This window comes from Sander lucioperca, chromosome 8 (assembly GCF_008315115.2).
Source record: "Sander lucioperca isolate FBNREF2018 chromosome 8, SLUC_FBN_1.2, whole genome shotgun sequence".
Classification (NCBI taxonomy): Eukaryota; Metazoa; Chordata; class Actinopteri; order Perciformes; family Percidae; genus Sander; species Sander lucioperca.
The window spans coordinates 11618628-11645251 of NC_050180.1; the positions used below are offsets into that span (position 1 = coordinate 11618628).

Consider the following 26624-nt stretch of genomic DNA (forward strand, 5'->3'; position numbering starts at 1 on the left):
GTCACCCCTCAAACATACCTTTTAAATCAGTTAATGGATCATAATTCTAATGTTACGCGACACGGAGTCAAGTACATGACATATTGTTAGGCCAGAGTGAGGCAGGAAGGAACACTGCTGAAATGCTGAATGATGGCATTACTGACTTATCCCTCCTTAAGGATGGCCTTTCAACTTTTAGTTTTATATTTCATATGATTAGCGTAAACAATTTCTTATATAAGGTGTCTGAAAATGATCAGAAAAGCTGCATGTGCAGGCTGCTGCTTTTCAGAACTGATACTTTTTTATTCCAATTCAAGCACTTCCTTTATTCTACTTTGAGCTACAGCCAATTAAAAATATAACCCAATGAGATGAAGGCAGGCAGCAGATTGTGCCCTGTTGACTCCAAATCTGGGCAGCAGAGGAAGCGGTGGCCACTTGAATCACGGTCACCTGTATTATTTTGCTGCCCACTTCAACATATAGAGTGCATATAGATATCTGACATGAAACCAGGACTTCTGGTTCCTGTTAAAAAAGGCACTCATTCAAAATCACATCGATATTGATGTAGAAAATAATGCTAATTACTAATATCTCAGCCCTGCAAGATAACCATTCAGCAGTATGTTGTGGGGAGTTGTTGACTCTCCTCTCCCGAAAAACACCCACATAAGTTATTTGTCCATGCAGCAATAACAACCCTTACTTACAGTATACTGTATATATATAGTTTATAATTATATAAGCGAACATACCATCCATCTACTCTTAATTAAAGTAGAATAATTTGATTTAGAGAAAAGCAGCAAACACTAACAGATCAAAATAAGTTGTTTAACCTACTGAGAGTAAAACCATTTCCTAATATTATTCGTATCATGATTCATCCATTTGCTGAGCACATGTTGGTGAATCATTGTGCCAAAGACATCGTGTAAAGACAGTATCAAATTATACTATTTTAAATGGATTGAGACAAACAGAATGGAATCAGTGTTCATGTGAACACACTTTAGATGGATGAGTCACACACTAACGAATAACAACTCTCCTGAGGGGCCTGGAAGTTTAATTTTGCCAGGAGACAGAGACAAGGCTTTTGTTTGGTGGCATAGAAACAAGTCCCTCTGTTGGGCAACAGTTGGCATAATGAGGAGGTGATGTCATCACCGCAGACTCATGGGACTTTTCCCGTAGGGCCTGGAGGTGGGTGGCAGAGGAAGAGGTGTGAAGCCAGAGTTGCACATAAAATGAAAAAGAACAAGATAATAAAATCAAAGAGATACTTATTCCCGGTAAAATATAGCTCCTATATGTTCTGCATGTGATGGCCACAGAAAAACAAGCAGGATAAAACGAAGAATCAGCTGTTACCCAATCATCATCCAATAAAGGTCTAATCAGTTGACCCGCAATCATTTTATTGATCTATTGGTGTTTTCTTGTGATGAAATCAATGTTGCACTGCTGTCAATTGGAAAAGATTGCAGGTATCCTCTTACTGAAAAACATTGTTCAGCCTAGCTTTCTGCCTTGATGGCCTGAAAGCAGTTTGAATATCAACACATTAAAGGCATTGCTTATGAGGGGATTCCAATTTCCATAGCATAGCCCTTCTGGTTGGAAAATGTGAATAAAAGCAGACACAGAGACTCAGCAGTTAGGATACAAGCAGTTTACTAAATCAAAGACCAAGTGTCAGGATAGGCAGGTGATAAAGCAGGTCAGGCAGAATGGTCAGAACAGAGAAAACAAACAGATAACAGACAGGAAATGGCCCCATAGACAAATGTACCTCTATATACTGTATACTAGGAGGTTGATGAAAGAACTGGGAAGAGTAGGAACAGAATTGAATTGACTTGTCATTCTAAACAGTAAAAGTGTATAATTATTTCCAATGTACGGAACAATAACGCATGACTGGAAATCCCTCTAAAGATAATCAGCCATGAGCGTGGCTGAGTGATAGTCATAGTTCACCATGGAGAAAGAAATGATTAAAAGTCCTGGAAGGTCATGCCATTGGTCTTTCTGTCAACTAGTCTTTCGAGTCCACCCAAATCAATTATCAGGGGTCACTTGGTTTAAGGTACTGTACAGGAGCAGTGACACAACATGACAAACAAAAGCACGTGGAGGAATAGAAATGCAGCTGTTTCATCACTGCTCATTGATTATGCTCGTCCACAGTAGAAGTAGTTACACAGTTACACAGTCAGTTCTGTGAAGATTCCAAGATGTGGATATTAATTTTGTCCTGTCTGTGTTAAATATTTTAATGTTTCTGGGTGTGTTTTGTGTGTTTTATGTCTATATTTTTCGTTTTACAATGTACTGTATGTCTCTTTTAATAAATGAAAAAATATAATCAGTTACCTATTACTAAAATAAGCTCACGACTCATTTTTCACTACAAAACAGAGACAAAATAAAAAGGCAGCCCTTAGTCTGACTCTGGGTAAGAAGCAAAAAAAGGATCATTCCTCAAACACTGAGCTGTTACTATAAGACAGGGTACAATGCAACTATAATTTAGTCGCATTAGAGATACATGATGAATGTTAACACCAGGTGTAAGGAGGAGGCCCGTACTGTATGTCAGGACAAAATAGACAGACCTCAGATGCATTACTGTCCTTGGCTGGTGGATGAGTGTGGGGACTCTCATGAATAAATAAGGAGAATAATGGTTGTTCTTTTCAAAATGGATGGGAAATGCTTGCACAAAAGGTTAACAGCTTCTAAATAAGGACAGATGTTTGTCATGGTTGTTGCGATAGGCACTCAGCATGGTCGACAGCAGCAGACCAACCATTCAAGTTCAGCCTTGCTTTTCAATGTACACAACAACCTGCTGTCTGCATTTAATGCTATAGGGATGTTGTTTTTCTTATTCTTGCAAATTGTTCTTTACTGGCCATCTTCTGTTTCTTCCATGGTAAGATATAGAAAAACAGAAATAATAATAAATAAAAGGCTGACACTTTGAGGGCACCACATCATTAATTTTCATGTCAAAATGTGTATTTCCCTAAAAAGGCAGCTGTGGGCGTCATGTTTTTTTGTGGTAAATTGTTCAGCAGAATGACTATGTGTCACTGTCTCACATGTTGCATACACATTTGCCATTGTATGCCTTTGTGTTGACAGTAAATAGATGTCATGAAATGAGGGCAGAAGGAGGGGGGAAAACACACTAAGGTCCCTGCTTGGAATTGAAACGCATCTCTTAAATGGATTGCCATGACATTTGGTACAGACATTCATTTCCCCCTTGGGATGAATTCTAATATCTTTAGTGATCCCTTAACTTTTCCTGGTGAACATTGTAAACATTCTACCTGCTAAACATCTGCGTGTTAGCATTGGCACTGTGATAGAATTTATCTAAAAGCAAAGTGTCACAGAGACGCTATAGCGTGGCTGTAGACTCACAGTTTTGTTTTTCTTGTTTTGAAAAAAAAAGGCATGATCAATTAAATCAATTAAACAAAGGAAATCTGCCACGACCCAGTCGCAGAACAAGGAAAGGAGTAAAGGAAAGGAAAGGAAAGGAATGTATGTTAAAAGTCTTTAATGACCAAGCCAAAGATACAGACACACTGATGCTCACCCCTCATTTTCCACTACAAACAGAGACAAAATAAAAAGCAGTGCAGTGTGAACAAAATCGATAGTGTTAAAGAGAAATTTCAGCTTGCACCTAAAAAACACTTATTTAATCTTTAGTCTTTATATTTCTTCGCCCACACATCCCAATGCACATCACTATGAATGGATGGATAAATGGATGGATTAAATGATGAAAGAGAATTGCAGGCTGAATGACAGACGGACAAACAGGGTCGATCATTGAGTCGTTAATCTTCGGCTTTATTGGATGATAAGTGACAGAGACACCTCCGAGCAGTCAATCCTTGTGTAATCTTCTTCTCAGGCAAACTTCTCCAAGCATCAGTCATTACAAATTGTGTTTGTGAGTCTCCATCTACACACACACACACACACACACACACACACACACACACACACACACACACACACACACACACACACACACACACACACACAAAACAGATATACAGACCACACCCTTCCAAATCCTGTCTCAGTGAAATTCCGCCCGCTCCCTGCTGTCAACCTTAATTTCCTCTCTGTTAAATTATTCTCTTTCTTTCACAAACAAATGAGCTTACATGCATGTATGCATATTTGTGTCCCAAGCAATAGACATTAATGCAGGGAGGAAAAACACAACAATTAAGAGGTCAACAGGAGATAGCAGACAGTAATGTGTTCAAACCGAGGTATCCATACCTGATCTTCAATGTCCCATCATTTTTTTACAGCTTTGTGGATTCCCTACTGAGTTCTGTTCACCCTCCCTGTAACCCAGCCTATCTCTGCACAGTCAGCCTTGGCAGATCAATGGCACAGCATGAGGTTAGGTTTTTAATTGAGCTGTCCTGAAGGGTGGGGGATGTTTTAATGAGGCCAGGTCCTGTTTTCATCCTGACCTTTGAGAGTCTGCCCTACAGGTGTCCATCCTCTAACTTGAAAAGGAATGTAGGGGCTTGTCAGGCTACCCCAGAGGTGTCAGACCTCACCAAGCTCCTCTGCAGAGCTTGACATTTTCACCTGAATCTAATACGCTCTGTAGATTTTTTTTTTCTTAGCCATTACACAGGACCTGGTGTACCTATCACCAATGCTATCCTCCAGCAAGATGAACAGGATGTTCTGTGGTCACATGTATAAATAATGTATATGGAGCACATCATCCACCAAGTGCTAGCTAAACAACCTTATCTGCATTTTTTTTTAATCAACTTACTAACTGTTGTCTTGAAGCTTGGAGGTCTGCCGTCCACCATTAAGCATTCTCGTATTTGTGTCAGTGTTGTATAAGTGCAAGAAAGTGCAAACACAGTATTCAATTCACTGCCCAGAAAAGTGGAAACCATGACTTTAAAATGAAGAAAAAAAGCTTTTAAAATGATAAAAGTCACCCAGCAGGTGTTCCTATAGTACCAATGTCAATGAAGCTGCTTTTAATTCATCTTTTCTTTGGCCTCTGGAGGGATTGCCTACTTACACTGCAGACATGGAGAAATATTAGCATTAATTTGGAATTATGTTTCAGGCCATCTGACAATTGTCAGATGGCCTGAAGCATCATTTTGTAATGATGCTCGCTGGATCAGCCAAGCAGCATTCTAAGCTGAAACAGGGAGCACGCTGCTGAGACCCCCCTGTGCACAAGAGTGGGCCCAATCCAAGACATTAAAACAATTTCAGACTTAAGTTATGATGACACTTTAAACAGTAGGTGGAGGCTGGGGTGGTGGAGGCAAGCTTTGCCAACAGCAGTGGTGTGAGGCAGCATTGGAGTAGCAGGAAGCAGTGAGGAATAGGGAGACATTTAAATGGATCGCCTGATGTGAACAATGGCTGTGATTGGTTGTGACTGGTGGGAATGATAATTCAATTAGTGGGCAAATGACTTCCGTGTCCTGCATGAACTAATGCAATGCTTAAATGAATTACTATATTCACCAGTTTGTTTCTATATTTTTTTTAACCAACTACTGAGATAAGTATCTAAGTATTAAGCAGCTGGAATATGATCACCAATCAACGCCTACTTAATTACTTTGCGTGTCAGCCTTTGGAACTGTAGCATAGTGCTTATCAGAGCATTTCTGCTATAGAACAGGCTGCCTACAAGGTTTTGGTGTGAGACCATACGGTAAATAAAAAACTAAAACCAGAGCAAAATAGGTGTAAAATACTCAGTGGAGCTGTTGGGTGTTATTTATGGCTTTGGATTTTGAGAAACACCTTTCATATCACAGTCTGTCAAAAAAGCATTAACTCACATATCCTTACATTTTTCTGTTAATTGAACCATTAGCAAGAGCCCACTAACGCATACAGACGTTTGAGGCACTGCCTTCCTGTGTGTTTGAGCCCACAAGGTTTATGTGTTTAAGTAAATAGTTGCTAATGGTTTAATAAAAAGAAAATTGTTAGAAGAAAATTGATGAATGCTCACCCTATATTTGAATTTATTAGATTTCTATATTATAATCGGCATGAAAGACAAACATTTCCATTGCACTACATCTGGCAACCTACTGTGAGGATCTTCAGCTCAGGGATTTAATGGTAGAATAATAATAGCAGTTTTAATATAGGTATTCAATGTAACGGAAAGTTTTAGTGTGCATTATCACCATCTATTGTACATCTAAAAAAAGAATACATTTTACATGTCTCAAATAAGTTACCAATCTGGATAGGCCTACAGTTCAGAAAAATCCTCATTGAGAATGATTACAGGTCAAGGTCTAGGCTTTGGTCATATCTATGGCTATGACAAAGGTCTGAAGTACCATATGATAGCCTGTTTCATTTTTCGAAGCCCAGCACTTCTGCGGACTTGATGTGATAATGGCGAGCATTTCAGACATGTTACAGTTCCAATGACTCATGTCGCCAATTCCACAAGTCTGCAGGGCTGATTTTCCAGTTCAGGAAAAGCCATTTTATGGCCATTCTTTAAGCTTTCCTTTGGTGCAACCCACAGGCCAAAATGTGAACTTTACAAACAAGATACTGTGTATCTACTGAGCAGATTTTCTCTGACATTACTGTCCTTATTCATGCTCCTGAGGGGATAAACCCTTTTGGTTTTAATGGACTTCCCTCCAGTGCCACCCTCAGGAAAAAAATCCCCTCCTCCTCATGTTTGCTTCATCGAGCGTGTTTGTTATCATGGAACATAATGAATATTGCAGCCTATAGTGAATGGCTGCAATATATAGCTGGCTTATAGCTTTTTAGAATTATGTTTCACAATGTTGGGCACGTCAGCTTTTATTCTTCATTGCATCACATTATACTTGAGAGAAAAAAAAAATGGATGAAAATCCAGTTTGCAGTATGCAAGTATATAGGGTGTCAATGTAAAACTAGAATCAAATAAAATCACACACTAGAGTTGTGCTGAAATTTCTCTTTGACACTATTGATTTCTAGATACCCCCATATTAGAACAGTTACAGCACTGTTAGAGCTAGAAAGCACTGCAGCTGCCAAAATTCAACATAGTTAGCTAGCAGCTAAATATTGCTTAAAAAGAAAGCAGATAGAGAGGGGTAATTTTACTGCAGTGGGACCCATTACAGGTGTAACATTTAACATTTGATTTAAAAAGACCTGTTTTCTGTAAATGCCAGGCCCATGTCTGTATTCAGACTTTGGCTTTGAGGTAAAATTGCCCCTGTTATGAGTAGGTGACCCAGTGCTGTGGGTTACTGTAGTTACATCAAACAAGTCATTATTTTGAAAGCCACATAGAAAAATACCCTACATCCTGCTGGAGCACATCTGTAAGAGTACCAGGAGTGTGTTTGCCCAGTAGGGACTGCCTCAATACATAATTGTCACCTGGATGTGACCCAACAACACAGGAATGGTCGATGGTGTTTTAAGCCCCCAACGTCTCCTTCCAGGCAGCGCTGCAACTGTTGACTTCAAGGCACCTAATCCTAACCTTAACCCTAACCCTAACCCTAACCATTGCCTAATCCTAGTGCCTTCCAGGCAGCGCTGCCTGGAAGGAGATGTTGGGGGCTTAAAACGCCGATAAACGGAATGGTCTCACTTGGAAGATATGACCATGGAGTGACATGGCATGAAATACATTTTATTTTTCCCAAAGCCTGTTAATCTTTCCCTGTTGTTTTGTTGAAATCAAGCTTTCACACATGAACATGTCTATAATCTTGATTATACCATACAGTATATCTATATTATATCCAGTGTTGTGCAAGTTACTGAAAATTTGTAATTAGTAACAGTTAAGTTACTTTTCTCAAAAGTAATTTAATTACAGCACAGTGGCTCAGTGGTTAGCACTGCTGTCTCACAGTAAGTAGGCACTGCGGAGTTGTTCTCCCTGTGTTTGCCTGGGTTTCCTGTGGGTGCTCTGGTTTCCTCCCACCATAAAGACATGCATGCTAGGTAACTAGGACTACAGTTGAAAATTAGCCAGCTGGCTAACACTGGCACATTTACAGAAATGTTGATTAATAGCCATTGTCCTCATAAATAAATACATCTTAAAAAAAGAACGTAGGCAGCATTTAGAAATGAGAGGTCCGGAATGTTTTCTTTTAATGGGGCTTACTTACTGCATTTCTGGAAAAGCAAAATTCATACCAAAATGACACTAAAACACAACCCAAATCTGCACACATTGTCACGATCAGTGAAAGTAAATAAGTACTGTATATTTACTCAAGTAGCTACTGTACTTAAGTACAGTTTTGAGCTACTTGTACTTTGAGTATTTCCATTTTTTGCTATACTTTATACTTCTACTCCACTACAAGTCTGAGGGAAATATTGTACTTTTTACACTACATTTATTTGACACTTGTAGTTACTTTTTACATGACAACACATATATGCTTGATTGAATGATATGATGCAGTACTATACTACTAATCAGTAGTATACATAGTGTCTAAAACATTGACAAACTGCAACATTAAACTGCTTTTACATGCATTTGTTTGTGATAAAAACAGCATAATATAATCCAACAAGCACTTATACTTTTGATACTTTAAGCAGCGTTTACTAATAATACTTGTATTCTTTTACTTCAGTACCATTTTTAACTCAGGACTTTTATAATAAAGTGTTTACATTTACTAAAGGTGTTCACTCGCCTCCCTTTTGTTGATTTCATGCATACAAAATGCGAGAGCCCTCTATTTTGAGCCCTTTATTTTTGAATTTGAAAACACCTGATATCCTTCAATCAATCCTGTATGAAATCTGTTATCAGGTTAAACTTACCACATTTTTCAATGTTTAAATCAAATCCACCATCATCCTGCTGAAACCAGGTTTATTTTTGCACATATTTGCAAAAACCCAAGGGGTATAAAATCTTTTATAGTACTGAACATAAGTGAATTTGGTGCCAGACTGTGAAAAGAGAATCACATTAATTTAACTTACGCATTAGAGGGAGAAATGTGGTGGCATCCTTGACCTCCTGAACAGAAGAATAATTTACACATCTATTTCATGAGACAGGTGTGTCGTAGAGACGAGAAGGTCAAAAGTTGCAAACAAACTCCTGCACACCATCTATCTTGCAAAAATACATTTATTTGCGATGTTTTGGTGCTAGACCATCATACCATTGACCTCCTGACCCATAGTAAGAGACATTACTGTGTAGAGAACAAAACAAACATATGGATATGCCATGGACAGTAAAAAGAAAACTAAAAAGAAATGTATTTTAATGAGGCCAATATAGTTATGAAAAGTGAATTTAAAATGATATACACTCCTTGTTTCATCATGGTTTTTCTATGTTAGTGACACATTTTGTCTGCTTAGATTGTTTGATATTAATGATCATTTAAAAATGGTAGCTGTTTAGCCAACAGCTGATAACAGATCCAATATGTAGGTCCATGGTGTAGCATCAATTCATATCCAGACACATAAGGTCTGGATGGTGTGGAACATACAGGTCCACCTGTAAATAGCTTTGGGGTATAATTTAGATACTATCTGAGAAGAAAAATGTTACAGTGCTCCTTACTTTTATATTCTGAATTGCTTGTAAGTGTATATGCTGGGACACAATTCTTATTCATCACTATGTACACATCAAGTACATGTCCATGCATATTGCTGTACTGCAGTATCTTTTTATTACAGATTGTTCAGAATAACAAATGTTTTACTGTAAACTACTGCTTTTAAAATTTAGTCTGATATTGTTTGAAAAACAGAAAATATTTGGCCCAACACCTTCTCTACACTATATAGGCAGTGTAGTGAAAGTCGGCAGCACAACAATATCAGCAGCTTCGGTCTTTCAGTGTCACACTGCTTACGTTCAACCACAGCACTGCTATGCATGCAGATGTCTTTTGGGAGTGCTCACAGCCAAATGCACAATAAATATAGTTATACACACAAGTCTGAAGAAAAAAGACTTGAAGCATAAAACATACACTTGTGTAGAGAGATGTATTGATCAAATTTGAAGCGTATCTGGCCCGTCAGATGCATGAGAGACACGCATGACTGAAAACAAGGCTAAAACATAACTGGTGTAGACGGCCTGGTAAACTGAAATGAAAAAAAAAAAAAGACTAACAAACAAACAAATTGGCACTCTGGTCTGGTGACTGAATAAAAAAAAAAAAATACTTAGGACAGAATACTAAAGGTGTGATGACTTAGGCAACACTGTTAGAGCATGTCGCTGGTTCTTAGAATGCAAGAGCAAGAAGCTGACTGTAAATACTTCTTGAGCAGCGTCTTGATTTCCTCTTGAGAAGTTGTCCACAAACATTTCCTCAGATGTTACCACTGACAGTGTGAGACAGCAGAAGTATACTTTCGGTAAACTCATAGCCAATCCAATGTGTGTGTTAATGTATGCATATATCAACGTGTGTGCTCAGAAGTACATGTCCTGGAAGAGGTTTCGTCCCATTTCAATGTAGGCCTCCTTCTCCTGTGCAGACATCTGCTCCACTAGCTCTGGCCTCTGGCTGACCTCTCGGTATGAGAACTGCCGGCCTCCCACCATCACCATCGGCTCATCCCCCACGTCCTCAAACTCATCATCGTCCTCTTCCTCCTCCTCGGCTGCCCGATGCTGAGTAGCTGTGGCAGGGGGAGGACCCAAGGGAGAGTCGTCGTCCGATTCGCTGGTGTCGCTCTCGGAGTCGCTGGCGTTAGCTGTGGCGGAGACAAGCCCCTTGGTAGCAGTGCTTGCTCCACCTCCACCTGCTCCTGCCGCACCCCTCTTCTCATGGATGAGCAGGGCGCGCATCACTTCCTCATTTTCATCTGCCTGACCAATTCCATGACCAGCTGCTACATCCTGGGCTCCGGGTACAACGTCTCCACCTGTGAAAATAAAACAATTACTTATTAAAATTAGAAAGGTATTCACTTCTGAAACCTAACATTTTATTTTGGACCTTTAGAGCATTTAGAAGCATTTCCAAGAAGGGCTGGGTACTGAATTCAGTACCTTTTTAGGCACCGACAGAATTGCCTCCTTAGTATCGAGTATTGACAAAAGCCTCGTCATTCAATACTAAATTTCAATACCTAGATTGGCTCACTGAGCATGCTTCTACCAGGATTTAATAATGCTGGTGATTGGCTGTCTAACGTTACACATCATAGAAGAGAGCAGGAAAACGTTACGCACAGAGACAGGGCCCACATAGCAGGAGCTGAAAAATAATTAAAAAGATTAGTGCCGTAATGTTGCAATTTTTTTGTTTTATAAAATTGGTATCGAAAAAAGTATTGTTTAGTAGGGGTGGGAATCGAATGGCACCTCACGATTCGATTCCGATTCAGAGGCCAACGATTCGATTCTAAACCAATTATCGATGCTTCTATTTTTTTTTTTATGTACAATTCCATGCATTATTTAAAAAAAATATACATATAAATCTGAGTTTTCTACTCAGAGTTTGCTAATCACTTCCTAACAAAGCAGCTAGACAAAGCTTAGATTTAGACATATTTTAGGTTTTTGTTTTGTAGTCATTCCATGCTTAAGCCTTAAAACGTGCTTGTGAAAGTCACCTTCTCTCACAGTAATCTTCCATCTCAGAGGCTCAGTCATGTTTAAAGGTGGAGAACTGGCTTCTTAGAACATGAAACATGAGGTGGTCAGATGTAATGTGATAAAGTAGATGAACAGCCTATATGTGTTTTGCCTAATTATTTTATGTATGTCTTATTAGATCATGTCTTTTGGCCATTTTTGTGTGTTTTTTTTTCTGCACTCTTGCCTAAACTCTAAGTTGTTGTCCATTATCCCATCCTCTTTCAGTCACTCTGTTTTCTGATTTGTACTTGTCTGGAGACTTTTAAATAAAAATCAAAAAAAAAAAAACCAAAAAAAAAACCCATCTTATCAGAATAGATAATCGAATCGTTCTAGAGAGAATCGCGATGCATCTAATAATTGATTATTTTTCCCACCCCTATTGTTTAGGAACTGGTATCGAAGCCACGGTATTGGTACACAGTATTTTTAAAAATTGTGCCCGGAACGAAAAGTCAAGATCTTATGATGCTGTAGGCTCCTACCTCGCAGCCTCATCAAGCATTACTTATTGCAGCGCAGTATCTGAATACTGTTTTTAAACCACATTGGCTTTGGTTGTCATGTCGGTTTCCAGGCTCCAAAGGGCAACAAGATCATTACAGACAGATGCACAGAGACACACCTCAGAGACAGGACGTTTGGAAGGCATAATTCATGCAATTTCCCCAGGAATGGATTTTATTAATGAGCAATCCTTGCTCAGCCATACACTAATCAAGCCTCTGATTATTTCAATTAAGCAATTATGGTTCAATGGGAGTCTGGTCAGGCCTGATTGCGGCATGCCCTTGGGTAAAGAAACAATGTCAGAATACGATAGCTTGGCGAAGAACCACTCTGACAGAGGGAGATAACCTGGGGTGACCTGTAATAGCCTGTTTGACTACAATGAGAACAGGGAGTGGAATTTAAGGTCATAGAAGAGCAGTCAAAGGTGTGGGTCTGGATTGGGATCGTCTCTGTCCATCCTGATCATCTTCTTACTACTGGAAAGACCCAGTGCATTCAGCAAACCTCACCGTGGACAGGCAAGAGCATTCATAATTAATGACAGTGTAAACAGCATCTGAGAGTGGGAGGGAATTGAATGTTAAATTTAATGTTTTCTGACTCATGGAGTGGGAGATCTCAAGATTATGACAGAGAATTTGCTTGAAAGAGAAAAAAAAAAAAAACAACTGCACCAATGTGGCATTACTTTGGGTTCAGCATAATTCAGCTGTATAAAGGACATTTACATTTTTTGTGAGCCATCTATATACATATATATTTATATGTTAGTATATTAAGTTTAAATTAATTCTAGGAGTAGATAGTAGTAGATTCATTTATTTATTTTTATCCACTATGGTAGCCAAGATGGTGGTAGGTGTATGTGAATATTATACAATTCTTCATACTCAAAAAGAAAGGTCTGGTGCATTTTCTTTTTTTTGCCGTCAAAATAGGGTGAAAGCTACATATTGACTGGTTAGTGCTTGATGACTTACGGTTCTTCAGGATGTCAGGCTCGCTGTAAGCACCCTGCACGGTGCTCTGGGTCAACCAGACGGGCCTCTCCTTAGGTGCCTTGCCTTCATTGGCCTGTTTCTGCTGGTCTTCCTGTTCCTCCATGCTGATAACAACATTCTGGGTGTACATGTCAGCGTACGTTGCGCCTTTGTTAGACCAGGCTTCACGGTGTGGGCCTGAGTTTGCTCCTGCTGCTGCAGCAGCACGTTCACGGCTAGAGGGAAAGAAGGGAAAATCTGTAAATATCTTTTAAACAATGATCTTCAGCAGTTTCATTACTATGTGTAAAAAAAAAATTCTGTGTGTGTAATGTATTCAAGTTAAAAATGTTTCATGACCGTGGCTTAATAGAACAGAATTCAACTGTGGCACAAACGGTTACTAAGTTGAGCCAATACCACTGAGGCTATCACTGCAGTTACCAGAGGTGAAATTGTATTTGTTCTCGGTGAAACTGCTTCAAGATGCGACTTGAGGACTGAACTGGTGCTGACTGAGGGGAATAAGTATTTAGAAGTAATAAGAATAGTAATATGAAGCTAACCTCTGTTTGAGAGCAGGAATCTCAGAAGGCTCAGGCTCCAGCAGGTCCTGGGACAAGTTAACATCTTCGGTCTCACGTAGCAGCGCATAGATGGGTTCGATCTGCTCGTTGAAGCGCGCCACTAGTGTCCTGCCGTCAGGACACACAGATGCGTCCTCTTCTACCTCCGTCTGGCAGAAGGTGCAGTGAAATGTACCTGTGGGTCGAGAAACAAAGAACAATGTTTAAAACAAGCAAGAGCTGATGTTGCGGTAACTTACCTGGCCAAAGCACACAGTCTTAGGACATGCCTAATAGGCATAGCCCAGACTATAAACTTACTTTGGAAAAAGTACGTGCAGAAATTAACGTAGTTGGGAATGTGCTGTGGTTTTCATCAAACCAGCATGAACACACTGGCATGTCTCCACTGATAAATTGATAGTAATAAGTACTTCTTCACTGTGTGTGCCATTTATTTTTACATGTACTGTATATATCACACATATGAAAATGGCTATGACAGAGGTAAAAGGTGTGCCACAATAAATCACTATACTATTTTCTGTGATTTTGGGATTTTATGTAGGCTACTATACATGTCCACTTTTATGATTGACATTGTGGATTTGTAACAAATTCTGTGATACCTCAGTTCCACTTACCATTCAACATCCATCTAAGTGTACTTCTACCCCAAAACAACAATGCCTTGTTGTTAGTGATACTGCAGGCCACTCTTTTTCTGGGGTATTTTGCATTGCATGGTATTTGCAGGGGCTTTGGGACCTGCATCCTACCAGTAGGAGGGGGGCATGTTCAGCCATCTGCTTCTCTGGCTGATTTTAGTTTCAATAATAGGAACTGCTCCAACATTATACAGACCCCATGTCTGAGATAGAAAAAGAATGTGTGTGTGGGTGAAAAAATGAGGTCAGCGTACATGTGCTACATGTATAACAAGAAGAAATGGTAAAAGAAAGTAACATATTATGCACAACTAAAAAACACCTATTTTTTTCAGCCAAACACTGGGTGGACCTACAGATCAGGTGGAAGGTGTAAAAAAACATGCATGCCCAACAAAGAGGGGAGAGTACATTTACACAACCGAGTATGAAAATTCAGAGCTGAAGGGTTTTTTGGCTCTCCTTTGTGGGTCAGAATGAGCTGGAAGACCAGTAATGTCATTTCCCATCCATGCGTGGGAAAAGTGAGTGTTGCTGGCCCTGAAGAAGCAACCAGTCCATCAGATTAGCGCTATGTAAGCTCCAGGTATTCTATTTGTCAGCACCTATCAGGGTGCAGGGTTACTGCCTCCACAGCAAGATTTGAGGTATGTTGAAACAAGTGCAAAACAATTGGCAAGAGGCTTATAAATGTGTCACCAGTAAGAAGCTAACGGTATCAAAAGAGTACCAGGAAAGTCAGTCACTCTCGCTCATAAAATTATTTGTAGTTAATGTGCAGCTTTCATATTTAAAACTAATTTCACTTATTTCTTTTCTTTCTCACTGAGGATGCAGGATGTTTTCTGTATTATAAAGTTGGAACCACTGTCAAATAAACACACTGACCAAAAACACCAAGGCCTTAGTACGTTATCAGTATCAGATATATTGGTTTCGGTTTATTATAATATTTATAATGACATGTTTTTGCAGCAAAAGCAGTGATTTATTTAGTTCAAGTTGGCTTAAAGTTGAAGAGGAATCCTTTTTACAATATTTCAACAGTATCACAATTATTTCAGCTTCTGTGGTAACTGCTGCTGCAGCTCAGTGTCCCAGCAAATGATATAGAAGAAAAAAATGACGACAGATCTGGTGGGCCCAAATGCAAAACACACGGCACACATAAAATTCACAGAATTCGGATTCAGTTTGGGATTCAATATGGGTTTCATATTCATTTATGTAAACATCAACTCTAGTTTTCAGATTCTCATTCAGTCAAATTAACTATCATACACCTATTATAAGCCCATTAAAACAGAGATTTAAATTTAAAGAGTAATTTAACACCCCCTGTAAATCTGGTCTTTGCTGACCTCCAGAGGTTAAACAGGTGTGAAACTTTAAACCAGAGGGGGCAGCAAAACACTGCTCTTCAGCCTGGTGGCGTGCTTTAAACGCTTGCGTAGCACAAGCTCTCTGTGTTTCCTAGCAACAGTGCTGGTTGACTAATCAAGCATTGGATTGGCAGACAATGTAAGCACGGTGCCTTGTTCTGACAGACTCGAGAATGAATGCAGTTTATGAATGAACAGTTTAGAGGAAGGGCTCTCTTTAAAGTATGAAACATACACAATCCTCATCACAAGCACAGTATTCTTCTGTAGCATCATTATTCCATTTAAATGCACATGTTCATGCATGTTTAGCAAACAAGATGAAGTAAATTGTTATCATTACTGTGATAGCCAGAAATTCTGGGTAGAAGACTTGCAGATCCTATCCAGACCCTCTTACATAATCAGCTTCCCTCACGTCTTGCTGAATGGTTTTAGTACAGAGTGCACTGTAAACCATTTCTAAAACAATCTGTGTATCTAAGTGCTTAAGTTGTAAATGCTTGTCATGCCTTGGTTATGTCGATCGACTTATTAAAAAACCCAGTGGGAGTCTTTGTCTACCCTAATGTCATGGCCTTTTAGCTTTATCTTCCCTTTGCATTCTGCATATCTCCACCCACACTGTCTACGATGATTACGACTTTCTGGTTGCTTCTGTTACTCACATGTCAAACACATGCACACACAACATAATGGATAGCTCCTAGTGATAAGTGATGTGATGCCCATTTAGAAGCAAGGTTTTGGACAGCTGCCAGCCCATATTGAGGCAGGGTGAGAATCAGATTTTACTTCAGGCCTTTTGTTGTGATAGCAAGTCATTTCAAATACACTTAAAGACCACCTAAGATCCACACCTAAGACGACAGAATACCTAAGAAATTGACATGTATCCAAAACTTAGCTAACAAAAAGTTTGCCAAGTATTTAACTCCTCTGTTTAATTTGAGCTTAATAGTCCCACTAGCAAATATATGGACTGGATTACTTACCACATATTGAATAAGTGTCATAGGTAGACTGAATTTGATGGTTGTTCCTTGTCTCTTATTCTTTTTCTTAAATCTGTTTTTCTTCTTGTTGACGTAAAAGACAAATTATACTTTTTGGGTACGCAAATGTAACTTGACTTACTTACAGAATACAGTTTCCATTCTAGGTTATATATTGGCTTGTAGCAAGAAGCCACAACCTGCAAAGGTATTAATCACAAGGGGGAAAAAAACTCACATTAGGTCTCCTTCCCCTCTGATTTAAAAAAAAAATAAAAATAACAAACTAAGGTGTCATTTACTTGTGCAAGTGATGTTAGTGTTAAAATACTTGACAGGTCTTGAGACCACATTTCAATATTCTTTGACTCCCCTGAGTTCAGTTTTCTTCCTAGCACAGACAACTGCACCTGAGTGAAACCATTTGACTGTGTCTCCTAAAGAGCGGTCTTTTCCAGACAATCACATTGTCAGGCAGCATTGCAATTGAACAGTGTTGTTAATATAATAAAAACTAATAACTTTATGGTTAAAAGGTGAGTTTCTTAAGAACATTTTGGGAAAAAATAATTTTGTGTAGTTATTTGCTTACTGCATTCATATGCCCTTAGGAACGGTACCTCCAATCATATTATACTGTACGGTAAATAGTAAATTAACATTTCCACATATCTGCCAAAATACTTTTTCATAGTCAAGTATATTGAAGATCAACACCACCATGTGCCACACAGCTGTAGATAATTAGTTTTTGACTCAATGTTTACCTGTCATGGGGTCAAACAGCTGGTTGGCCTCTAGGTCAGTGAAGGTGGAGAAGCAGCAGGGGCAACGGAAGGAGGCACGGTTGGTGGAGTCTCGCTCATCCGTCTCGATGCGCCGTCGCATGTGATCCAATTTATACTTGACCACGTTGACCAGTACCCTAAAAAAATGTGGTTGGTAAGGCTTTGTAGTATGCGACATGTTAACATAGGAGGATAAATAGATTTTTTTTTAATGTGGATAACAATAGAAGAAAAAAAAACTATACATCTATTCTATATAATAATATATTTTTATGTAATTCATTTTAAGGATAGTTTCGCGTTTTAGCATTAAAAAAAAGGTGCTGTAAAACGACATTCAGAACATTAATAAGGCAGCAATCACCTATTTTCTATGCAAAAGGTATAGTGGAGTAATGGCATCCTGAGCAGAGAATGAAGTCACACTCCCACTGTGTGTGTTGTAATCCGAGCATCTCGGTTCTTTGTTTTGATAGCCTGTCTGGTCGTGCGTGCATGTGAAGAAAAGCAAAGGGGAGGAGGTTTAGGTCGATGCACGTATTTCTTTTGGTCTGAGATGCTGGTGCACTAGCACGACATCTAGTGGTTCTGATTGTCGTATATAGAACCTTTAAGGATTCATGTGTTAGACTGACCTAGCCACGCACCATATACTCAGAAGTCTGCTGTTGCTCAACCGATAGCGGGCACAACATGAAAACCGCAGGAGATGTAAAGAAGTGTTAACCGTATAACATATTAAAAAAAAGAAGGTTTAAGGACAACAAAATCACTTATTTTGCATACCTAGTTATTTGGGACCAAAAGTATTGAAATTGTGGATAACCTTGTTTTGTAAGCTTCACAATGTTTAGAGAACCATGCTGCTATGTTCATGCTGAATTTATTATGTGTTTTTAGGTGAGGTGGTGGTCCAATACAGGTCAACGTTGAGGGCCCGTCTCCTGAGTGATTGGTCACTGGTTAATCAAACCACGTTCCAACACTCTCATACTGCCCAACAAATAGGTAAATATTTGTTCAAATCGAAAGGGGTGAGGTCAGGAAATGATTGATTTGTGACAGAATCTGCCCCCCCCCACCCCTTGTATTCTTACATCATCATTATTATTATTATTATTATTATTATTATTATTATTATTATTATTATTATTATGTTATTTTGCATTACTGTGTGTATTATCTACACTGTTGCAATGCAAACCAAAAAGAAAATAACCACCTGTAGTTGATGAAGTAGTAGTTATGCCGTGTTGTCTTGCCATCAGGGGCCGTTTCCACTCTCATGCGGCACTTGACAAACTTGTCTGCCTTCAGGGTGTTGAGTACTGAGCGCAGCTGTTTACGATCAAACTTGAGCAGCTCCAGCATGTCCTCCTCCCGTACACATGGGTTGCGAATGAGCACATCCAGGGCCAAGGCATGTTCAACTCCATAGAAACCCCTTACGACCTGCTTGGCTAGCCGCTTAAGTGCTGCAGGGACCTCGGTCAGTAGCTCTGGTTCTATCATCTTCTGCTGTGGAGAGAGATGAGACCTTTTGAGTAAAGATCTGAGACAGCAGGCAGGAACAGGGCACAGTGCCAGAGACTGTATAATTTAGTAGTACTAGCTAGGTATGTAACCTTAATCACTCAATGCGTGGGAGGGCAAGTAGGTTAAATTTAGAGGCAAATGAAAGATTAAGCACCATAAATACACTGATGGCAATTTGAAGGGAGACAAGATCATTTTTTTAGAATAACGTTCCATCCTCTTTACTTGATCCTTTCCCTTAGAAAGAGGTATTGCTTAAACGCAATTCCTCTGCTAAAGTGCTAAATTATCATATGTCCTGTTGCATTGTGACAGCACATAAGAAGTGGTGGTTACTGCCAGACCTGAACACACTGCCATCTAAACTGGCTGTTGGATAGTGTCAACTTAACTAAGCTTAGCTAGCTAGCTAGCTAATTCGAACAAAGACAAATTAACAGTGACAAATGCAGCAAGTTGGCTGTTACATTAACTAGCCAGCTGGTGAGGATAGTTAGCTAGCAAGTGAAGTTAAAGACCCTTTACCAATAAACCATCATCTTACGTTATGTTTACATTAGCATGCCGATGTTAACTAAACCTTAAACATTGGAGCCACATGAAGTTAGTTTGCAGAAATCCGAGCCTTACCCGATACACTTAAACGTTAACGTTGTTTCACCAATACACCAAAGCCAGTGCCACCGCTTCCTTGGGTCATTTCAGTGTACGCTGACTTTTGTCTCTAACAAACACAGCTAACGCTCATTAGACACATTTGTATTTCTGAATCTTTAAACTGCTAGGTTAGCTAGCATGCTTCCTGACTTTTTGAGAAGACAACCCCGGAAATAAAACCAACACCGCAACAAAGAGTGCACTCAATAACCAATCGTAGCAAAGGATTTTTGAGTGATATACATTTTGACGAATGGCTCTGCTTCCTGTCTTAGACTTTTTTTTAACCAATCAGATTAGATAAATAACATTTGCAGGCGGGGTTTCCATTGTCCATTCCATGTTTTCTTCCGGGACGCCGCTGTCACCAAAAAAAATGGCTTCTCTTGACAGGGTAAAAGTATTAGTTTTAGGAGATTCCGGTAAGTTAAGTAATTTTCGCAATGTAGACTATTATTTCAACCTGTCTGCTTATTTGTAAATACATGTGTTTGTTCTGGGTAAATATCACGCGGTTTGTAACCTTTGTAATCTTTAATTAGGGGACCTTAAACTCTGAAAGTCTGTTGTCGTTAGCTAGTGGCTCTGTAAAACTGCACACCTGACGCAACATAATTATCGTGTCAACTGGTGAATTTGGGATAAAGGTGGACCATCGACCCTTAATTTGAAAGCAATAATTGCACCTGTTATATTGTATTCACACTGGCCATTGTCGACCTAAAATGGTGCATTTGCGTGTAAGAAGACTGCTCAGTATAGTTGACGAACCATCACCAAAAGTTGAAATTCTATCGAAACATGGTTGACTAAGTAAAAAGTGACACCCAACAGCTCGTTAATGGTATTTACTGATGTTCTACAAGGTCTATGCTTCGATGGAAACGAAGGATATGTTACACTGACCTGTTTTTACAATTGAGTCTTGTCATCCTATGTAAGTGAACCATGGACGTTTTTCACAGCAGACATTTTGACTTGTCATAGTCATGGATGTATTAAGAGAACGTCATAGTAGGGAAAGCACAGCTGAAATTGATAACCTTAACCATGGCCATCAAGTGTCCCAGTAAGCTATTTCAGTGAGTCAGCATGCACAATACCAGGGCCTCTCCTAAGTGGAATGCAGCCATCATTAATGGTTTTGAATACACCTGTGCTTTTCCTACTATGACATGTCAACATGTCTGCTGTGAAAAAAGTCTATTGTCTTGCAATCAGTAGTAGCAACTTTATAGCATTACATCAAGACTGAAAGCCACAAATTATGATATACCATACCAAATGCATGTCTTGGAGTCATTGCATGAGTGTACTGATCCCATCAAAATTGTCAGTCATCCACCCACATTTCTTATCTTTTACAGGGGTGGGCAAGTCTTCCTTGGTCCATCTGCTATGTCAGAATCAGGTGTTAGGAAATCCGTCATGGACTGTTGGTTGCTCTGTGGATGTACGGGTAAGCAGGTTGAACACCTAATTTACAAAATGTAATTAAGAAAAGGTCTAAAATGATGTTGCTGGCCTTTTAAAAAAGCCTCAGATAAACTATAATAGATACTTCATACAACAACCTTTTTAAATAACACAAAGACTGAAATGTTGGAACCATTTAAAAAAAAAAAAAACTATTCAATTACAGGTCCAAGACTATAAAGAGGGTACCCCGGAGGAGAAAACCTACTACATTGAACTCTGGGATGTCGGAGGATCTATTGGCAGTGCCAGCAGTATCAAAAGCACCAGAGCCGTCTTCTACAATTCAGTTAATGGTAAAGATGATTTTATATGATTATTAATCGGAAATCATTAGCGTTGCTATTATTTAGTTGTGTTATCTTCTTTTTTTTCTCTATTCAGGAATTATGTTGGTACACGATTTAACAAATAAGAAATCCTCTCAGAATCTCTACCGCTGGTCACTAGAAGCTTTAAACAAGGATTCCTCACCAACAGGAGTTATTGTCTCAAATGGGTAAGTAGTGTGGCATGGTATTGTTTGTATGGCGAATATACTGTATACACACACTGATACAGTTGTAAAAGTTAGATATTAAGTTGTGACTGAAAATGGTGGACACTTGGGTTTTAAGTCATATTCTTGTCTCCCTGCAGTGACTATGATAGAGAGCAGTTTGCTGAGAACCCAGTGCCTTTGCTGCTGATTGGCACCAAGTTTGACCAGATCCCAGAGAATAAACGCAATGAAGTTCTCACTCGGACGGCCTTCCTGTCTGAAGACTTCAATGCAGAGGAGATCAATCTTGTAGGTCAACTTTTTCCTTTCTACAAGCGCTGACCTAAAGCCCATTTCAAACATGCAATCTATAACATTGCTGGCTTCATCTTTGTGTTGAAAAGGCAGCTTTTTGGCATTCAAACATAGGTCTCTGTTAAAAAAAAAAGTTCCACAAAAACATTGTTTGACTATAACACGACCGTTACAAATAAAGCTGCAATGCTTGAGTAGTATTTGGCATCTGGTACACAAAAGAGAGCACAGAGCTCCTGTCCCTTCTCACCACAGTGGCAGGACTGCTGGAGAACAGCATATTGTTGGAAAATAATGATATGAAAGAAGAAGTTCTCAGTTCTCTCACAAGCTGTATCGGTTATAGATAGTCTCACTTGCCAGACCCATCTCCACAGCGCTGTGGAGTAAGGCCTGGCCCCTCCACACATACACTCCTGGATAGGAAAAAAACACGACCTGGGTCGTTGGCATTTCTTAAAACCAATCACAATCGTGTTGGGCGGCGCTAAGCTCTGGATGCAGTAGATCTGCAAAATGGTCTCTGCAAGGAACTGGATTTGGTGGAACATTTGCACCCCGCAAATGAAAATGCCACATAATATATTAAATAAAATTAACTGTTCCACAATACAGTAAAGTGAGCTGTATAAATTCTACAGAGTTCATTTTGTAATTAGACCTGAGGACTTGCATGTTGAAATTTGCATTCAAATTGTTTGTGTAATGTTTTTCTGTTTAGGATGAAGTTTCAATGGTGGTTATTTTGTAATATAAACTTGTTTGTGACATACATGTAATGTGGCAGCTCGCTAATGCATAAAAACAAGTTACTTCTTGGGTTGATCATCCAGCAGTAAAATTAAATCTCTGCATTATAAACTGTCACAAAAAAAGAAAATGAAAGAGATCAGCAGTACAATACAATAGCAACCATGGCCATTTTACAATTTTATTAGGATTGTTATTTTTTTATAAGAAAAACACATGCCATCAGAACAATTTAAAAGAAATACATTATACACAAACGGTTGTAGGATTTCACCTGAGAAAGAAAAGATTGACTTTCGTTGAGGTCTGTAGCTGATGTGCTGTTTTGTTTTCCCAGGACTGCACCAACCCAAGATATCTTGCTGCAGGCACATCAAACGCAGTGAAGCTTAGCAGGTTCTTTGACAAGGTGAGAATCCAGACTTCTGTAATGCAACATGTGTTATTTTCTGTTTCTGTAGATTGTCTTTACAATAAATACAGTATGTAAAGGAGATTATTATTCATAACCTTAAAGACCATATGGACAAATGTCATTCAGCCTCCCTCAATCTATCAAATATTTAAGAATTTCCAACATTGACATTCATTATTTAATTTACAATAATTTGATATTTATGCAGCGCTCAAATGATAGTTTTACATTGAAGGAAGTGGCGTAACTATTTGTTGTTGGTAATTAAATATTACAGTATATAACATTCCAAACAACTTTGACTTTGTCAAGTAGGCCTAGTTACTCTTTTATATTGAAACAGAAGACTAACTCTTTTTTTAACATGCTTACACGATGATAACTATTTTATGACACAATGTATGATGTAAAGATACTTTTTAAACAGAAGTAAGTTACAAAAAGTTTGTAATGTTGTTAATATTACAGTCAAGTGGGTAACTACAAACATTCATCTTTTCAGTACAACGTTCTCTATTGCCAATGTACATATGGGTATGTGAGTGTTGTATTTAAAAGAAGACTTCAGCCTCTTAATCGTAACCTAACTCTTAACAGGTAATAGAGAAGAGATATTTCACAAGAGATCCAAGTCAGGTGAGTTCTCCAGTCTTTGTTTTTTTGTTTTGGTAAAAGAAAATCTTCACCTAATGAATTGAACTGAATTCAGCTGTGAAAGGAGAATTTTAAGGTGAACGGTTTCTTTAAAACAGCCCATCCCTTTAACTTTCTCTGCAGATGCCGGGTTTCACAGACAGAAAACGGTTCAACTTCAAAAGTTTGCACTATGACTGAAACGCCATGAACGCAACAGCAGTGGTCTGTGGTTTGGCTGTAATGCCTTTGGGCTTTTACACCACAAGGCACACTCACTGACATACTTTGTGTACCTCCCCCCACCCGCCTATTGTTTTTTCACTGCCATTTCGTCTTCATGCAAATCCTTCTCAACACTTTTTCATCTGCTTTGTGTAAAGACTTAAATTTCCGCCGCAAAAATATAGAATTACAAATTAATAGAATAGTTCGTGGAATAATAAAGATAGATATGTACATTCAGTTTAGCACATTTCGGAAATGAAGAAACATGCAAGATGATGTAATAGGACATAGGCGCATCTTATAAATGTACAGTAAGATTTTGTGTTAAATCAAGTTTTTAATTCCATTTTCTTTTTTTATACAATCAGTTGTCTTTTATTTCACATGCAAAAACATTACATATACCAGCTTCTTGATATATTTTTTTCAAAACTAAAACCACTAATTCTCTAAATGTTTGCTGTGTTATTTAATAAGCAAGTGAAGAAAGAACATTCTTGGCCTCTGAATAGTGGCTCATGCAACGTTCCCCAATCACTTCATCACTTTCTTAATCCAGGGGAGAAAGAAATGGATTTTAGTGAAGACATGGGGATACTTGGGATTATTACAATCACACTCATAGGTAAAAGCTGTTAAACCCTGAGGCTTGCTGTTGCAGATAAGTGGTCCACCGGAATCACCCTAAGAAAAAGGCAGCAAAAAGAGTTGATTGAGTAGACTGCAAAAAAAGAAAATCAATTGCACTTGTTTTTGATTAATAAAAGAAATCAGTTTTCAGCATAAGTGATGTATTTTGTAAATGGTTGGTAACTTAATTACTGGTCTGCTTTAAATAGGGTTAGATTACCTGGCAAACCCCTCCCTTATCTTTGTCAAATTTGGTGCATATCATGTGGTCAGTATAGAAGTATTCTTGCCATATGTTTTTGCACTCAAAGCTGAATTGCATCTTCTCCGTGGTGTCCTTGAGTACTTTTGAGGCAGGCTTATTGACTCCAGTTCGGCCCCAGCCAGCAACGACACAGTTGATGTTAGTTGGGATTTTCCCATCTTTCATAGGTAGTCCAATGGTCTTGACATAGTCATTCAGTGTGGCATTGTTTTCTAACTGTGAAAGAGAACAGTGTAATTCACGAAACAGTTGAACAGTCTGTCAGACATTTCAGTGTGTGTTTATGTTCTCTTAAAGAAGCAACATTGAGGTTTTAAGATGAAACATTTCACCCCCACATCCTTCAGTGCAAATGTGTGAAATCCCCTTGTGCAGCTTTTACTCTACACAACACAGTATGAAAAAATGCATCCACTACATTCATTGCACAAATAACTTTTACAATAACTTTTTGTTAAAGTTTTGATGTGAATTTTTACAGTTTTAGTTTACCTCTAGTAACATTATATCATAATCGTGTTTTCCAGTGAATTTCGGATGTGGATGATACTTAGCCACTTTGATCCGTTGCTGACTTTTCTCTTTCTTGCTTATGTCATGTGCTCCAAGTACCACCGTCATGGGCTCAGATCTGACAAACAAGGGTACAAATAATGTAAAGACATTTAATTATACTAAACTAGTATACTTAGCACTTTACACTTTAAAAGGGAAAGAAAACAATTGATTATTAAGTCTAATATATAACTATAATGACTTGAAAATACACCCCTGATAGCAATTTTCATTCTGTCTTTCTCTTAACCCCAGGCTATGACAAACATGCATTCATGCAATACGATATCCCATTAGACTTGTTGAAATATAAGCTATTAACAGTGACTAACAACAAATCATTTGCAAATGACAAATATGGTAATAAAACATTGATTTAAATGCAAATAATTAGTACCTATTAACTTGTTAATTGATTGTGACATCACAAACATTTTGTGCATTGATGCACAATACACTCACCTTTTGCAGTGTGCTACAGTTAGAACAAAGTCCTCCCGAATAAGTATCCCGCCACATGAATGGTGTCCACGAAACTGGAGTGATGCCATGTAGGGTTTGGAATGAGGCTTTGCAACCTTCCCACCCACTATGCCACTCTCAGAAGCCCCTTACATGAGGAGAGATGGTCATTTAATACACCGATTACGAGATACAAAATCCTCAACAACCAAAAGATTGTTATAATTACAGAATAAAAAAACAAACAAATAATATACTTTATTTCAACCTTTCAGACACTAAAAAGGCTTCTTAAAAAAACAGCTATTATCGTTAAAAACTGCCATTATTATAAGGATTATATAAAGTCACTTCTCTAACGGAAATACATTTGAAGGAAATTGTATCTCATCTTACCAGTGAGGGAGAGCAGCTGAAAGAAAAATACAATGCAGTATGCGTTGGCCATGGTCGTGCAGAAGTAAAAGCTGAACAGTGTGTCTTGCACTGCTCCCCCTACCACCTTTTGTAGTCAACCCTCTAACTCCCACAACGGAACATTTGGGGGCAGGTGTCATTCTTTCAAAAAAAAGAGATGAGATCACACCTTTCTTTCTGCAGCATGAGTGAAACCATTTTATAAAAGCAGATAAAACTGCCAACTTGTCATTTGAGTTGG

The 26624-nt window shown here is 38.7% G+C and overlaps 3 protein-coding genes across 7 annotated transcripts; 1 reads left to right on the top strand and 2 right to left on the bottom strand.

Moving 5' to 3' along the window:
- Window positions 1–9160: 9160 nt before the first annotated feature.
- Window positions 9161–20745, bottom strand: gtf2e1 (general transcription factor IIE, polypeptide 1, alpha). 5 transcript variants are annotated; one of them, XM_031281684.2, is made up of 6 exons: window positions 20663–20745; window positions 18786–19081; window positions 17543–17700; window positions 13731–13926; window positions 13165–13400; window positions 9161–10950 (listed from the first exon to the last, which is right to left on the bottom strand). In XM_031281684.2, the coding sequence occupies exons 2-6, from the start codon at window positions 19073–19075 to the stop codon at window positions 10496–10498; spliced, it is 1335 nt and encodes a 444-aa protein (XP_031137544.1). In that variant the 5' UTR covers window positions 19076–19081; window positions 20663–20745; the 3' UTR covers window positions 9161–10495. The 5 variants fall into 5 exon arrangements, with proteins under 5 accessions (XP_031137544.1, XP_031137546.1, XP_031137543.1 ...); XM_031281686.2 differs by having other exon boundaries at window positions 18786–19078; window positions 20663–20728; XM_031281683.2 differs by lacking the exon at window positions 20663–20745 and adding an exon at window positions 19730–19972.
- rabl3 (RAB, member of RAS oncogene family-like 3) lies at window positions 20075–24844 on the top strand. Its single transcript, XM_031281688.2, has 8 exons — window positions 20075–20178; window positions 21124–21215; window positions 21399–21528; window positions 21617–21731; window positions 21872–22022; window positions 23116–23187; window positions 23791–23829; window positions 23971–24844. Exons 1-8 carry the CDS (start codon window positions 20097–20099, stop codon window positions 24025–24027), a joined length of 738 nt encoding a protein of 245 aa, XP_031137548.1. The 5' UTR covers window positions 20075–20096; the 3' UTR covers window positions 24028–24844.
- On the bottom strand, window positions 24239–26481 carry LOC116037709 (mast cell protease 2-like). Its single transcript, XM_031281687.2, has 5 exons — window positions 26363–26481; window positions 25967–26114; window positions 25442–25580; window positions 24905–25165; window positions 24239–24738 (listed from the first exon to the last, which is right to left on the bottom strand). The coding sequence occupies exons 1-5, from the start codon at window positions 26412–26414 to the stop codon at window positions 24589–24591; spliced, it is 750 nt and encodes a 249-aa protein (XP_031137547.1). The 5' UTR covers window positions 26415–26481; the 3' UTR covers window positions 24239–24588.
- Window positions 26482–26624: the final 143 nt, after the last annotated feature.